Source organism: Neolamprologus brichardi, chromosome 22 (genome assembly GCF_056152115.1).
Source record: "Neolamprologus brichardi isolate AB-2024 chromosome 22, ASM5615211v1, whole genome shotgun sequence".
NCBI lineage: Eukaryota > Metazoa > Chordata > Actinopteri > Cichliformes > Cichlidae > Neolamprologus > Neolamprologus brichardi.
Genome location: NC_142124.1, coordinates 9722187 through 9738665, shown reverse-complemented (window position 1 = coordinate 9738665; position 16479 = coordinate 9722187). Strand labels below are relative to the sequence as shown.

Genomic DNA, 16479 nt, shown 5'->3' with positions numbered 1-16479 from the left:
TGCACGAAGTCCTCCTCCTCCCCCCCCAACCCCCGTTCACGTCCGTGCAGCTGGATTCGTGCACGGGGAAGCCCGGCCGGTAGTGGCGGAGGGGCACAACGTGACCTGACAACAAGGAACCTCCGGGAAAACCGTCAGTCCTGAGCTATGTGCAGAGGAGAGGCTGAGTGGGGGTCCGGCAGGGGGGGTTGCAACAAGCGACGCGGAATGCGGCGCCTCACCTGCAGACGTGGAGGGAGCGAGCACATGAAGGAAGAGGAGGAGGTGCGGCTCACTGAAGGGGCATCGACGAGGAGGCGTCGGGGCCTGCGCTAACGTGGCGGCCGTCGGGAGCCCCCCGCTGGCCTGGGAGGACACCCCTCGTGGCTGGGAGGCGGAGACGGGACCCCCGCTGACGTCAGTAGGCCTGTCTGTTTCCTGCAATAGAAAGTGAGAGAGAAGGTGAAGGGAGAAAAAACAGCGGATCCCCTTCTTACTCTAAAAGGTGTGCTGCGGCCCTGACACGAGCCAAACCCGCACCTGTGAGTATCACCGCGTCCCGCGCGCTCTCTTTGCTCCCCCGCGCGCGTTTGCGGCTGCTAAAGGTCGAGCGCGGCTGCTGCAGCCGGAGACAGTCCGACATGCTTTTATAGCTGTGTGTGTGTGTGTTGCCCGGTTTTAGCCCGTCGCTAACTTTAAGTGGGGGGAGAAGGAGGTGGAGGAGGAGGAAGGGGGGTCTGTTACTGAGAGAGGAGAGGTGTGAGTCTGTTTGTGCATTTATTTTATTATTTGTTTTTTGCGCAGTGTTGTTTTTGGACCCTGCAGCACAGAAAAAAAGAAAAAAAAAAACTTGCGCTTGCCGGGGTCGCCTCTCTGCGCAGTGCCCGCTGTTGCACTTGGAGGTAAGCCAAGCAGCTACACCTGCTGCTCCTCAGTGTGTTTGTGTGTCCGCTGTTGCCGTGACAAACGTGTGTATTTGTGTGTGTGGCTGAACTGGAATCTGACTGCATTTTGTTGGATAAAGGGAAGCGTCCCATTCGAGCGCTGTTGCAGCGACAAGCGAGGGGTTTTCCCTGGCTCCTCCCTCCCTCACAGGGCGTTCACGTGTTGCAACAGGCGCAAAATACGCTATTCCCACGCATTGTTTTTGCTGACTTCATTGCACACAGTTAAATGCCAGTAATGCCCTTTTTTTTCTTTTTAGCTCTGGTGAATCCAATGACTGCACTGCATGAACCCGGAGCACACATGCTCCTGCAGCCCGCTCTGCATCTAATGCTTAATATTTCTCAGTCTTGTGATTAACGCACTCAGAGCCAGTGGGGGCTGCTTTTGCATTTCGCCCCTCAGGTGTGAAATCATCACTCTTTGGTCACCTGAACGGGAAGCAGCATTGTATGTTGTTCTCCCTCGCTCTCGTTCTCTCTCTCTCTCGTGTTAGTATCGGGGTGTTTCCTCGCATATCTGTGCGCGCACAAACACACAGGCAAGCAGTCAGGCTGGCTGGCAGACGGACTGACAGACAGACGAAACGTCTCTCTCCTCCTGCTCCTCTAGCTCGTCCGCGCCGTCGACCCCTGCGCTCAAACACCACCCGGCGAGGAGCCCCTCTTCATGCGTCTGCTGAAGCCGAGCTTGCATGTGTTTTTGTGCGACCTGCTGCAGCGAGTGTGAGTACCGTGAGATGATGTCATTGCTCTAGCGCCACATGTACCAACTGTATGGAGACAAAATATCACCATCATCATCATCATCCAGTTGTAGTAAGTGTTATGTAACATTGGTGAGGAAGAGAGGAGGGGGGGAGAAACAAAAGACTTGATTCCTGAAGCACTGCTGCTCACTGCAACGTGCACGTCTCCTGCAGGGGTAAGGGGGGTGTTTTGGGGACACGGTGGTGGAGATGATGCAAGGGCAAAGGAAGGCTAATGGTGCCATTAAATGAGAGGTTTTATTCATGATTTTTAGTGATTTCCTGTCTGCGCAGAGGGGGAGCGTTTGCTCTGCGGTTGCTTGTGCATGTCAGGTAGCTCCGTGGGTTTGACATGTAGGTAACATTTAACTTGAACACCCACCTTTTTCTGTCAGCCGGAATTTGCATTGCAGCCATAATAAGCTTCTAATCTTCCATATAGGGAAAGGTCATCGATTGATATCAGTGCGAAAACAATCGATGGAGGGTGCAGACCTGCAAGACTGAACTTTGACAGAAAGATCTCTGGCACTTCTTTGCCTGATGCTCAGGGGGGGGGGGTTGTATAGTTTGCATGATTTGAGATCCACGCTGACGTTCGTTAAAGTGATGAGCAGTAACTCTATCATTTCTGTGTCAGCCTCGAGATCAGAGCGGCAGATAGCAGCCGCTGCAGGGTTATGTTGATATCGACAGAATGTCTTCACACCTCCTCCCCTCTGACGGCAGAGAGCAGGCCGAGCCTCGCCGCGCAGCACTGCACGTAGTTTCAAGGCGGCCCTGAAATGGGGGAAAAACTCCGACCCGGGCACCTGTTTGAGGAGCACGCTCAATCAGCCGCTCTGTCCTGGACTCCCAGACAGCTGCCAAGTGGGAGCAGGAGAGGCTGCACAGTGCCTCATTGATCTGTGGAGCTCATGTTTGGCCTCTGCAGACTTGATGTATTCACAGTATATGTGTGTGTTTGTTTATTCCCCTCTAGATGTGCCAAGACTGCTCAGGAGTCGACTCACCTCAAGGTTAACAGCCACTCCCCCCCCCACCCCTCAAGATGCACCTGTGAACTGAGGCGGAAAGATGCCGCGCACCAAGCAGAACAACCCCAAGAATTTAAAAGGTGAGCTAGCAACCATCCTGCTTCGAGGTTTTCTGAGATACTTTCGGCTATAAGACGCGTTGGTTTGGATGGAATTTTTTAAGGGGAAGTGCTCTGTTGACTCGCCATCTGGTTGTATTTCTTCCTTCAAGATGTGTGATTCGATTGAAAATAGCATCTTTATTTCCTGAAATGTCAGGCGTAGAAGAAGAAGATGAAGAGAGGAGCAAGGCATGAGCTGAATAAGAGGAACTACAGCCTTGCTGGTTGTTGCTGTGATAACATTATTTATGCTTATCTGAGAACTGAGTGTAGTGTTGGAATAGCTCTCCAGTGTTTGGGTTAAGTTGTGCTGTTTCTCCTTGAACTCCTCCAGGAATTTTTTTTTTCATGAGATGGTGAATTAGTTTTGGTTCCTCCATTTGCTGTTATCGTCTTCATGCTGCGTACAGACGTCAGTGCGCTTAGTTGCTGTTTTTCGGGCTAATGCGGTCGCCTTGTGAGAGTTTAATTTACAGTCTTTGTGCTCATTTGCAGCCTAAAATTTGAGATTTTCTGCAAAGTTGGCCTGCTGACAGCTCGTGTACCGGAAAAGTAACCCTGATGCTGGTTTTGTGCTCTGTGTTTCTAGACAAACAAAATAACCTGTGTAGTTTACCAGTGCACACGTGGCACATATACCTGCACTCACAGCGTGCACAGGCCAGCAGTTTGCCTTTACACCGATCTCCTGATTTTCTTAGTAATGTTGCTCTGCAGCCATCAGTGCAGCTGAACAATTGTGTTGCTTTGATCTCAACTTTGCAACTTGGCAATGGACGCGAGGGGACGTTAAACCCTTTAGAGCACTTCTGAAGACGAGGCTTTGGTGGATAAAAGGCTCAAAAGCAGAACTTCCTCCTGCGTGAGACTGGGCATTGTGTCCCGTGTGAAACCGAAAGCAAATATTAAAATTATTATTTTCAGATGTTACGCAATTTTTTTTTTTTTTGAGTTTTCAGTCACACTCTGGTTTAGCTGAGGCCACAAAACTACTTGGTTAGGTTGAGGAAACTTGGTAGTAAAAATAAACACACAGGTTTGATTCGTTCATGGAAACCGCCACAAAGCTAATCTCGTAGGCTCCGCCCTGTGGTGGTTGGAGATCTCAGAGTATTAGTTCTTATTACTCAAAGATGAAAATTCTGCAGTAGGATATAGACTTAAATAATAAATAATGCCGTCAGTAAAATTCATCTTTAATTTTAATTTTGTGTATTTTTGTAAATTACATTAAAAGTAAAAAAAGAAAAGGGACTAATCTAATAATAAATATAATAGAATTTTAAAATATTGTATGGTTATCTTTATGTTCCAGTGATATGATGATTGTGTTTCTGACTATCCCGGTTACCCTCATCAGGCCTTTTTCTTTCCTCTCTCCTCCACCTTGCTTTACTTCATATTAACAGTTTAAAGTAGATGATACACGACTTTTCAGTAGTGGCTGCTTTATTGGAGTGCCCTCCCTCTGGTCACTGCAGCGAGACAAACAGAGAGGCTTACTTTATCGCCGGTCGGTTATCGGTTCACCTGAGACACCCCGGTGCTCCCTGCCACCAAACGCTTCATGTAAAACTTGTATCCCCATTTTCATTTTTTTATTTTAAATTGTGATGTGATACATTTTTGCGAGTTCATTAATGTAAACAGAGAATTGTGGCTTTTGTTTGCCTTTCAAAGCGCAGTATTAACATAAAGCGAGCCAGTGTTTTGCTTTTAATCTCCCTCAGTGGCTCTCATGTCCTCCAGGGCCTGTCACCTCTTACACAACGGTGCGTTACAGGCGGTTTTTGGCGCTTGTGAATGTGCAGATATTTACTTGAATACATACATTTAACAAAGTTGAAGATTAAAGGCCTGATGGAGGCATGCTTAAGTCAAAGCATCCTCCCGCGGAGCACCAATTGGCTTGAAGGATTCCTTGTTATGTCGAGAATTGACAGATTTGTGTGTCAACAGACGTTTGCAGTTCACAGATCGACAAATGTGCAGCGTTACATGCTGGGTGTGAAAATGTGCATCACTGCCATTCCCCAGCAGTCAATCCTCACAGATTTGTCCACAAGCAGCCAGCCAGAGTCCCTCTGTTTATCTTATAAACACTTCCTCTGTGTGTGTGTTTTGTTTTTTTGCTCCTCGTGAAGCCTCTTTGGACAAACCACATAAATAATTGAGCTTTACAACAGTTCATTACTTTGCCCGACAGAGGACGATAGAAATGGCGGTCGAACGATGCTCGAGTCTGTTTAAATGGTGTTGGTGCAGACGGCGGTGCTGCAGCTGCTGCAGTGTTTGTGGAATTTGAATTTCAGAGTTTCAGAGGATGATTAGCAGAAATTTGATGAGCGCAGCTGATCTTTATTTCAAGGGTGTGCTTAGAAGATCTTGAACGGCCAGAATTGTTTTTATTTTTTATTTTAAGGAGTAAAATGTGTCTTCATAGTTGTGTTTTGGCTTCTTGAAGTTGTCCTTGAAGCAGAAGGTGAACTGAACCTGATTTTTTTTGCACACGTATGACGCAGATCTGTTCTATCATGACTATTTGAACACCACAAACCACACCGAATCTGATATTTTTCACTTCTTATTAGGGTCGCTTTCATATGTGCTTCTTATATTAGTTGTATACAGAACACGTGACCTTTCCATCGCTCACCTGAGTGTTTTGCCACGAGTCTTGTGACCTTTCACTTCATGAAATTTTGGTTTCAGTAAAGCCATTTGTGTCACAGTGAAACCGCTCCCGGCTCCAGCTCCTCATCCACACGCAGCTCTATATGGGAGAAGCTCGTAAGTTTAAGTTGACTCTGTTTATCCTCTTTAATCTGAATCAGCTTACAAATGAAACCGTGAACGCTGGTTTTGCCTGTGATGCTCTATTATTGTGTCAGCTCAGGAATGTTTTTAAAAACAAAGGAGAGAAAATCAGATCGGAGCAGCAGTGTGAGGGTAGCCTGCACATTTATTCTGTTTGTCTGGGTGATGTCTCCCTCAAGCCATTTTCTGTGTTTGAACTTTTTTTTTCTTGCCTTGTTAAAGTTGATTTGTGGTTCTTTGTGTGAAAGATGAACTGATTGTGGAAATCTGAGCCGATACAGGTGCTTTTAAAGAAGCTGGCTCACAGCTGATGCTGATATTGATGTTTTTAATTGATTTGTGTCTGTGTGTTTTATCAGCTCTTCATTTTTCAGCATTTATCCAGTACAAATGCTGATGTTCGTTTTGTCATTACTGTCCAGCTTTGTGAGCATATTTTTTATATTTTCTTTTAGGTTCTCTGATCATTTTGACTGTTTGTAGGTTTGTTTGATGTATTCAGCCCACTTTAGTTGATTCCCAAAGTTCAATTTGCTTTTTTTTTTTTGTAAGCAAATGTATGAAATGTGAAGTTGTGGCTGTGATATTACAGAGATAACATTTGGCAGTGGTGCAGCTTTTCATTGTTTGCTAGTAAACTAGGAGGAGTTTCCACAGATTTGAATTGTCCTTATAGCAGATAGTTGTTGGTGTTTTGTGCATGTGTTGTAAGAAACATAAGTTTTCCTCTGCAAATATTTCAGTCTGAGCCCCAACTGCACAGTCTTGGGCTGCAGGTGGAGACAGGAGTCCCTGTTCTGCTCTGTCAGCTTTGGTTAGCTCGGCGTAGCAGCGCTCTGAACCAGCCTCTCCACCTGCTGTAGGTGGTGGTCAGAGAGGCCTTAAAGCTCATAAATTAATCACATACGGTGCTGGTCTGAGCCTGCCTACGTGAAGTCTATGTGTAATTTCTGAATGAAAACTATAGCCCGAGACGTTGTTTTATGTCAGTCTGCTCTAATAAACTGTACATTAGAAAAGGCTAAAAGGTTTTTACTTAAATGGAAATGTTAGTTGTTCGGTGGGTTTCTGTGGCTGCTCGGCGTATTGTTGTTCAGTAGGAGGAGAATTAACTGTTTTGACATTTTAATGTGGACGCGAGTGTAGAAACAACTGCACTGTGGGAGGATTTTTACATAAAAGTGTGTTGAAAATTTACGATTTGGCTCTTTATTTTTGGTCAGATGTTCTGTTGTGGTGGTAAAATCAAACCTTACAGTTTAAATGCAACTCTTTACTCAGTTTAAAGTAAAAGTCTCTCTGTGTTTCTCATCTTTTAAATGCAGTACAGTGTCAGCTAAGTGCTGACTTATTTCCATCCTCCGTTCTGGTGACATTTCTGAACATCTTGTGGGGAGTACCCACTTCACTTCCTCATCACTTGATGACTTGTTGGCGTCTCCTCGTGCCTTTTGACCCAGTTCATCACCTCTCCTCAGGGCTCTGCTCTCAAGGGGTTTTCTTTATCAGACAGGAAGTGCTAATTGCATGGCGTGCAATCACATGCTTAAACACTGCTGTGGAGAATTTCTTTTCTGGAAGCCTCTTCAGACTGCCCTGAAGCTGTCACATGATGATGCTCAATGCCCAAGTTTTAAAAAAACACCCTGCTGCCTTTAACACAGAATTTCCTTTGCATATTAACACTGCAGTAATTCATCAAGCAAGGAGGTGCTGTTTAATTCTTTTCTCAGGTCCTCTCTGCCTTACAGGCTTGGCAGCATCTGCCTGGGATATAAAAAGAAGCACAGTAAAAAATTTTCCCTCCAGTCAACTAAAATCTGACTTGACAAACATTATACTGTTAGGAAACGAGGAACGAATGTTTTCAGAGTCTTGGTTACATTATTTCTGTTTTCTTAAAGTTAGTTTTTATTGTTTTAAGCCATATTTTACAGAAGTGTGAGCCCCGTGGTGAAGCTTTTAGTGGAAAAAGAAAAGCGAAGATGAGTTTTAAGCTTCATTAATTTATATACTTCAGACAGGAGGTGTTTTTAGTTTTTTTTTTAATTTTTTTTAAGGCTAAGGCTCAAGTGGTACTACGTGCTTGCGACTAACCTCAGTTTAATGGTGGTTTTGTCCCCGCCTCTTCCACATGTCAAAACGTCCTTGTGCAAAAACCCAAACTGACTCCCAGGTCTGCTCTCTGTGTGTGAGAATAACTGAGAAATGTAAACTACTTTAAGCACCACGGAGGTAGAAGTGATCTAAAAGTGGAAACCATTAATCATATCTGTTGCATTCCTTTGCGTGTTATCTTAAGGTTAAAATCTAAAAAGACCAAAGCATGAGGATTTATTTGAAAAAGAAACAAGCACACCTGAGAACAGCATTCCTCCTCCAAGGCTGAAAATGTGCCCCCAGCTGTGCATGAATCCAGATTAGTTTGTGCCAATTTGTTGAAGTTATGAAGTGGTGTTATGATGGCAAATGTCCAATATAGCCTTTTCTCACAGTGGAGATGAGTCCACATCAAGATCCTGGTAGACTGGCCCAACTTAAAAGTAATTAACTTCAATCTCTGGTTAAATCCATCCATAACTTTTTGAGTAATCCAGCCAAGCAAGCAACCCACCCGCACACACAACCTTCTTGGCGGAGGTAGTTATAGCCATGTATCAGTGATGTTTTTCTGTGAGTGAGAATTACCCACCAGTCGAAAAAAGATGATGTTTTTTCATTTTAAATTGTCTGTCAACTCATCTTTTCAACCCACAAATGTCCAAATCTTCAAAGTCGCAGTTTCTCTAGTGGCCACTTGAGGCTTGCTACAAAAATGAGCTTTTTCCCACTGACTTCTGTTTTAAAATGTCAAATTTGTTTACAGCAAACGTACAAAAAACAACCGGGTATTAACACGTAATGCCCTCTTAGAGTTTTTCTTGCCCTCACCCTTGCTTATTGGAGTCACAGAGCTGGACTTTTTGACTGTGTTTGTGCCTTTTGTAGTGCTTTCAGTGAAAATATCTGACTAATAATACGGCTCGCTGTGTGGTACAGACATCCAAGAAGTCCGTGCTTTAGCGTTTTGCGACTGAAAGTTAAATATTTTATTGGTTTGTTACTTGGCGTGAATCAGCAGGTATCTATGTCTGTGCCATGCCCATGCATAGATGTTCAAGCTAGCGAGCAATAACTCAGAGACAGTATGGTTGCAACTACCATGATGTCCCCCGCTGGTTTCTGAATTTCTGTTATGACCCCTTTGAGTTGAAGGTTTCTGCTGTGGCCATCTTGATTGTACGAAACGGGACGTGAAAATGAGGGGTGGGTCTGGGTTGGAAACTGCTTGCTTTTTGGCTGACAACCTGTGACTGACAAGTCGTCAGCCAATGAGCGAGTGGAAAATTTAACGGCTAATGCTCCTTAAAAAAATAAAACTGAATACTGAATAAAATGGGTTATTCAGTATGACCCCAAATCAGTGACTAAGCCTGCAAACTCAGCAGCAAAGTGTTTCCAGAGTTCAAGAAAGAGACATTTTATTTTTTTCAGAGGCCTTTTATAGGACCTGAAGTCTTTTTGCAACCACAGCTATTGCCATCTGGTGCCTTTCAGACAGAATGCAGATTTAAGGGATTTCCACATTGGCTTAATTTTTCCGAGCAGGAAGCAACAACCATCTAACTTAGTGGTCTACCCTCTTGTGTGACATGACCACATGACCGCTCAAAAAAACCCCAGCATGCTAACTTTCAGTCCAGACACCAATGAGTGATGCCACAGTGGCTACATCCTACTTTTATATGCAGTCTCTGGCTACCACAATCTATTTTAAACTTTAAACGACATAAAATGTCAGTTAATCATGATTTCTATTGGCCCATTGTTACTAGGATTTTTTTTTTGTTGTTGCTGTTGCCGGGAGTTCAACGCTGGTGTCAGACTGGACTTTCAGCATTAAACTGGATAAAAATAACAACCAACTGATGTTTAATTTCTATAAATTACTATTATTATTATTTTTTTGTAGAAAGAGAAAAATCTATAAGAACAGGGTGTTCAGTTTAAGATGAATAAATACTTCCAGAAGCACTTGGAGGACCTGGAGTGACTGATGGTGTTTAACTGTGGGACTGAATAAGAAACACGCAGATCCAAACAAACGGCCGAGAGGAAGGAACTGTGAGTTTGTTTTGTTTCTGTTGAATCTGTGGGCTGCTCTGGGAGAGCGTTCGCCGGCTGTATTTTTGTCTCAGTCATAACAAACCATCGCACACAGAGCATTTTTCCTCCTGTGAGACACAAAGAAGGAAAACCCTGGTCCCAGGTGAGCAGTGAATCATTTACCCTCATGGGAAGGCTTTAAGATTGATTAAAGAAGCTGAACTTTCAAACTAAATATTAACTTTTTAATTTTCTTTACTGCCAGGGTTGCATCAGGCTCCCTTCAGTATATAGATCATGTGTTTGTGTGCGCAGTCAGGAATGATCTCGTGACGCAGGTTGTGGGTAACAGTGCAGGAAGTTAGGAACTCCTGTCCTCCCTCCTCTGAGTCTTTGTTTACTTTTGTCAAACAGCTGCTCTCTTAGCTCTGCTGCAGTGGTTTCCCCTTCAGAGGAACACACACACACACACAGAAACGCAAGCAGCAATACAAATAACAGTTGGTGTGCTTAGTTTTGTTAACGTAAACAGTACAAGTGCATCAACCTCAATTTATCCGCTGTGAATTTATCCTCAGCGATTAAAAGCGACTTGCATACTGGATTCATGCCCACAAGCTAACAAACTAAATGGAAGTAATGCCCGTGCACTTCTGCTGGGAGCTTTACTCACTTTTTTGTATCATGTGCACAATTTTCACATTCAAATTGGTCTGTGGTTCGCAGCTCAAATAGATGTTTTCAAACTGTGATACTTTCTGTTGCATATCAGCTGTCACAGTGGGAATACTCATATTAAACATGGCCAAAATTTCAGCTAATCAAGTCGTGTATAAGTAATCACTGTTAGTCCTTAGCTCAGGCTTTAAACGACGCTAAAGACTCAAGTTTTCTTCTCTCTGGACTCTGTGTGATGTAGGTGAAAGCAGATGTCCCCAGTATGGTCACCTTGGGCAGCTCTGGGTGTGAGCACAGAAGCCCCATGTTTAGGCTTTCTTTTTTCTGTGGGGCAGCTAATCAGGAGACAGATTTAAAGAGAGAGTAGATAAAGCAGCTTGTTTCAGACAAATATTACCTCAGAGGCTCCAGCAAGGCCTGATGTAAGACAAATAAGGATTACTTTGAACTTTGAGTCATGCAAAGCTAGTCCAAACGAGAAATGAGCATGTATCATCTTTAAGCTTGTGTTTAGAGTTGAGCGATGGCTGGTGAGGAGAAATATTAAAATTCAGAATATCATTTGAGCCAAAAGAGTTCATACATCTATAATAAAGTGCATGTAATACTAAAATGTTTAACATCAACCTACACTGACTGGCCTATCAGAGCTTATAGGATTGAATAGGACAAGCTTGGTAGCATCCAGTGTGAGGTTTCTGGTGCTTCAGATAAAAACAAAAACAAATAAAAACAACAAAAATGTCGTAACTGTAAGATACAGCCCGTCTCGCACTACGTTGAGGCGTCGGCCACTTCACCCTTGGTGGTCTGTTTTGTTTTGTTTTTTTTCCAGACCTGGTGAAGAAGCACAGCCACAAATGTCCTTTTGATCCTCTACATTAGCAAGGAGGGAGGTCGACAACCTCAACAGCGTCACAGCGATGAGGAAAATCCTGCACCATCTTCATGATATTTTTGCACTCATGTAAACAGTCGGGGGCAGCGAGGCTTAAACGAGCAGAGCTACGAGTCCAACCTCAGACCTTCAGTTAAATCTGGACACTTTAGTTTAATTGTGCACCTATGAGCCTTCACTTTAATAATATTCAGATTTAAAAGCACAATAAAATTCTTAGTTGGTCATTAAGTTATTGCATTCGACATTCCATCGTATGTTTCAAGACAACTGCCTTTTATTTTTAAAAGTTTTAACTTTTAAGTTTGTTGCTTTAAAAAAAAAAACAGCACAAACAACTTTATCAGTTAGATTCAGGTCATAAAATGATCAATGACATTTAAGATATTAATTAATTAAATGTGACAGAGGTTTTGTTTTATAAATTTATACAACACAGTTGCCTTCAAACCCTTTATGTTGTTTCACACTGTGTACAGAGTGGGAACCAGGAAATGTGAATAGACAGAAATAGTTTGTGAATTTTAGCAGTTCAATTACAAAGTTAGGTCTCTGACTAAAGTGTGATCTATACATAGCATCCCTTTCTCTAAAAGATATATGCTATATGAAAGTGTAGCACAAAAAAACAAGTGTATAGAAATAACAAAAAACATAATACAAAAATGTTCGTTTGCTTTGGCGTTTGTTGCACAGTGTACCTGAACTTGATATTTAAAGTTCAAGGAGGTGGGTGAGATATCCTGTGCTCTATACTGGGAAATAGGTTGACCGTCTACATGTGAAAGTACTGTTTTAAATGGTGGTAAAATAAACACCTTCACCTGAGCGACAGCTGTGAATGTCAGCTGTGTTGTGCGTCTAAAATAGGATGTTTGACCTAGTTGCACTGGAAAGTGTGGCCTTGAATTCAACTTGCTGATTGAGAATTATTTTTTTTTTTAAAAAAATCTTTCTGACATTGTGCACCGAGCTGTGTTCACTGTCTGTCTTTAGAGTATTTATGGGCAATTTTTAAAAAGTTTGAAATTCACAGTTACTAACAGAAACACCTCAGATTTTCTTTCATTGCATTTGGAGTTATAAATGTTCTTAGTCACGTCACAACGCTGAAGGTCTTGCCCGGGTTGATTTTAGGCTCAGTGGGCTGATGCGCTTTCAGTTCACTGGTGGAAACCCTGAAGATGAGTTCAGCGACACATGGCTCAATAAAAATAATACTCTTTGTATTTAATTTGCACTGTGTGTTCAATTTTAATTTTTTACTGAAATTCTCATGTTTCACTTTTTTTGCATTCCATTGCTGGTTTCAGTTCAAGTGGTTATAAATGTTTATGAAGTGCAGTATAGGAAGGATTTGCTCTTTTCCCGATTTCTGAAGTGCAAATAGCAGAAAGAGATGATAAATTATAGGAAGTGTGCATGAAGAAAAACCAGAGTGCGTGTGGTGATGTGATGTGTGGGAGAGTCCAGTCCTACACCTGGTTCAGGGCCCGAATAGCCTGGGGGAAGAAGCTCCTCCTCATTCTCTCTGTTTTGGCCTTAAGGGAGCAGAAGCGCTTCCCAGACCTCAACAGTGAGAAGAGTCCATTGTTGGGATGGGAGAGGTCCATTGTTGGGATGGGAGGGGTCCATCATAATCTTCCTAGCTTTGGACTTGCACCGCTTGGTGTAGATGGACAGCAGGTCAGGGAGCTCTGATTGAATGATGCGTTCGGCCGAGTGCACCACTCTTTGCAGATCTCGTCTGTCCGGCTTGGTGCTGTTCCCAAACCAGGTGCAGATGTTTCCCATCAGGATGCTCTCGACTTAAATCACATTGAGATTATGAGGTTTATTTTTGTCTAATATAATTTTTTTCAAACTTGGAAACAGTCGAGTGGGAGAAATTTGCAAAGAAAAAAAAAAGAAAAAAGAAAGAAATCAAGAAGGGGCAAAAATGTGGGGTACCTAACCGTAAAAGTCAAAGGAGCTTGCATCCGAGAAGCTTCTCGGATGAGAGGTGAAACGTCTTCAAGCAACTTAAAGAAGTCCAGATGCTTTTCTTTGCAAGCTCCTTTGACTACAATGACCTGGATGACTGAGAACCTTCACAGACATCTAACCGTAAAAGGAAGCTGAAGTTTTCATTCTGCGATAGTCTTCTTACTCTTGTGCATTCTTCTTTTTGTAATCTTTAAAGCTGCTGTTTTGTCTGATGATCATTTGTGTTTCCGTGGGGATGCCCTCATAATCGTCTTTGTTGGACACAGGTTTCTGTCGCATTCAAATAAATGAAAGAAACAGGAAAAACCTTCTGAGAGTAACTTTCCATCGGTTTCACCCAGTCACCAGAAGTTTCCCAGTCTGTATTTGTAGCTGTACATCCTTTTTGTTTGTGGTATTTTTCAGCGTAGTCCACAAACATCTGTGTGGTGGTTTGTGGTGTCTTCTAATTTCCCCTCTCGGGGGAAGCACATGTAGAACTAGACAGTGAGGTGTTGACCTGCAGGAGACCCTTTCTTTTGCAACCATTTAATAAAAGCCAGACTTTAGAAGTGTGCTCATGTTACAGTGTTGGTGTTTGAAAACTAGAGCCAATCAAAACGTGTCTCAATATGAGGGAGAGGGGATTAAAAATGCTGTGTAGTCCCAAATAAAGAAGCACACCTGGTACCTGTAAGACCATCTTCCAGATGCTACCTTCCATGTGGTGTTTATCATCCGTCTGTGTGGTTTCTTGGGTTTTCACTCCCGTTCCTGGACAAGTCTGACTTGTTAGCAGCTTCAGTGTTTATTGAACTGACTCTGCATTCCTCATCTTATACAAAAAAAAAGATCCTTACACCGAAGCCCTACAGGCCTGGTTTTAGCTTTAGCGGGCATCACACTGTGTGATTAATGGTAAACAACCGCAGTGAATGCAGGTACATTTAACAAGGTGGAAAATATTTACCCTGTGAAGCTGATGCAGGGAAAGGGAGACGGTGTTTCCCATCCCTCAGTGTGCTGACACAGATATAAATAAAGCTTCTGCATCTTATTACTTTAACCTGTTGGCTGATTAATGTGTAATGTGTGAGGATGGGGACTTTATTACTCTTTAAGCAGATGCAAAATTATCTTTACAAGCCAAATTCTGGATTTGATTTGTCTTGTGTTGTTTTTTTGTTTTTTCTCTTTTCACTGCTGCAGTAATTTGCAACAAACTGCCATCAGTTTCCCGTTAATGATCAACCGCTTCTCTGACCTCAGCACTGACTGTGGTTAAACATCCACGTCCAGAATCGGCTACGACAGCTACTTCCCTTAATCACAGTGGGCACGCTAACCGACCCAAGGCCGACAGGAACAGAGTTGTTTGCTGCTTGAAAGCTGAAACAAAAGTCGAGCTTCTCTGGTCTCGCCGCCTTTGTTTTTTAGCAGAACTGACCTTCTTCTAACCCTCGGGAGTGTTTTGCGATGCCTCTTTGTCAGCTTTCTGCACTGGCCTTGTGCTTTGGCTTTGACCTGCTATGCATTTCCTTCCCAATCTCCCTTAATCATAGAGTCACACCAAGGTCAGGGTTTCTTGAAGATTTTCAACTGAATGTAAATCATTAGGCTTATCTAGTAGTTTCATTTTGCATTTAGACTCAAATTAAAAATAAATCTGATGGAAAATCTTAAAAAATGGTGTCTTGTATACCAATAGGAGGAAAAATAAGTTGGTATTAAATTATATTTTAATGTGAAATTGTGATAAAGAGCTTCATTTGCAGCTCAGATCATTATAGTAAGCTTTCTCTCACACCTTCATAGATTTGCTTCATTTTAAAGGTTTAAAGAAACACCCCTACAGACCACCTGCTCAGCACCACACAGCCTTAAGACACAATGAGCTGTTGAACAGAGTGAAGCTGGAGGCAATCTCTGCCAACCATTCCACTTCTTGCTAATCAGAAATACAGAAATTTGGTTGCACAACAGGGAGCGCTCCTAAAATCGTATTCCTTAAATACGAGAGAATGGAGGAGTTGCTAAAATAGTTATATAAACCTGCTTCTAGACAAACAAGATGTTATTTCAGCAATTGTCAGTATGTCCAAGAAATTCAGATTAATTTTTTTTCAACTACATTTTAACCATAAAATATTATTCTCATAATACATATGGCAGCACAAAAGTACTGAACCAGCTACACAATACAGCTGCAGGAGCTGCTTGTCCAAGCCATGAAGCTCCTGGCGCACAGTTTTCTGTCCTGATGTTAATAACAGAGGAGGTCTGGAGTTGCTGTGGTTCCAAACACTTTGCAATAACACCAGTAATAGTTGATGGTGGAATTATTGCTCTTAACTCGTTCTGTGAAGCACTTTGGGATACCTGTGGTTTTTTAAATGTGCTATATAAATAAAATTGTATTTTATTGTACTTGTTTGTAACAGAAAGCTCTTCTGTGAAAGAATGAGGTTCTAATTTTTGTAAAGGCAGTCTGCACGGCTGGTTGTTTGTCTGTGGCACTTGTTTGTAGACAATAACTAGACTTTAGAAGCGTAGTTAAACTACAACAGAAACTTTGATTTCATGCCTGAAATCAAATTTGCTGATCCCGTAGAGTAGCCTACGGTGCTGTGGTGGCCTTTCTACTCAAAATTAAAATGTGAATTATCCAATGTTGTAACAGCTTTTATCAAAAATATTTTCAAAAATGAGGTTGACTTCACTCTGCATGAATACCTCCCTATGAAACTGGAAGTCCAAAGAGTGGAAAACTCTAAACTTAGAAGTTCTTTAGTGGAGTGTTTAGATACTAAAAGGTCACACATTTGACTCAGTGGGCAGAAACCCCAAACAGAGTTAAGAGAAGAACAAACACAACTGCAGAAGAATGACGATATTGGTGTGTTTGCTGGATGTGTATAATAATAATAAGGGGAGTTGTTGAATTTCGAGTGTTGGCCCTTCTTTATCTCGACTGATCGATGTTGGGCCTTAAAGCAAACTGTGATTACTCTGGCGTTGAATCCTGGGCTCTGAATATCACTGCAGCGATATCAGGAGAAAGATGCATGAAGGGTAGGTTAAATGTTTGGCATGTAGGGTTTTTTTGTCACTACGCTTGTCTACTGAGTGTAGGGGATTTGTGAGCATGCACTTGGTTACTTCAGA

The 16479-nt window shown here is 42.6% G+C and overlaps 1 protein-coding gene across 3 annotated transcripts in view; it reads left to right on the top strand.

Annotated features, from left to right (window-relative positions):
* Window positions 1–420: 420 nt before the first annotated feature.
* The window catches only part of hivep1 (HIVEP zinc finger 1), a 67928-nt gene continuing 51869 nt past the window's right edge, over window positions 421–16479 (top strand). Inside the window, exons 1-2 of one of the 3 annotated variants that reach the window (XM_006794374.3) lie at window positions 421–521; window positions 2655–2789. In XM_006794374.3, coding sequence (XP_006794437.2) covers window positions 2750–2789 — 40 coding nt within the window. In that variant the 5' untranslated portion in view covers window positions 421–521; window positions 2655–2749. Of the gene's footprint in view, window positions 522–831; window positions 882–1385; window positions 1650–2654; window positions 2790–16479 lie in introns of those variants that run through there. The other 2 variants (XM_035909324.2, XM_006794373.3) reach the window with 2 other exon arrangements.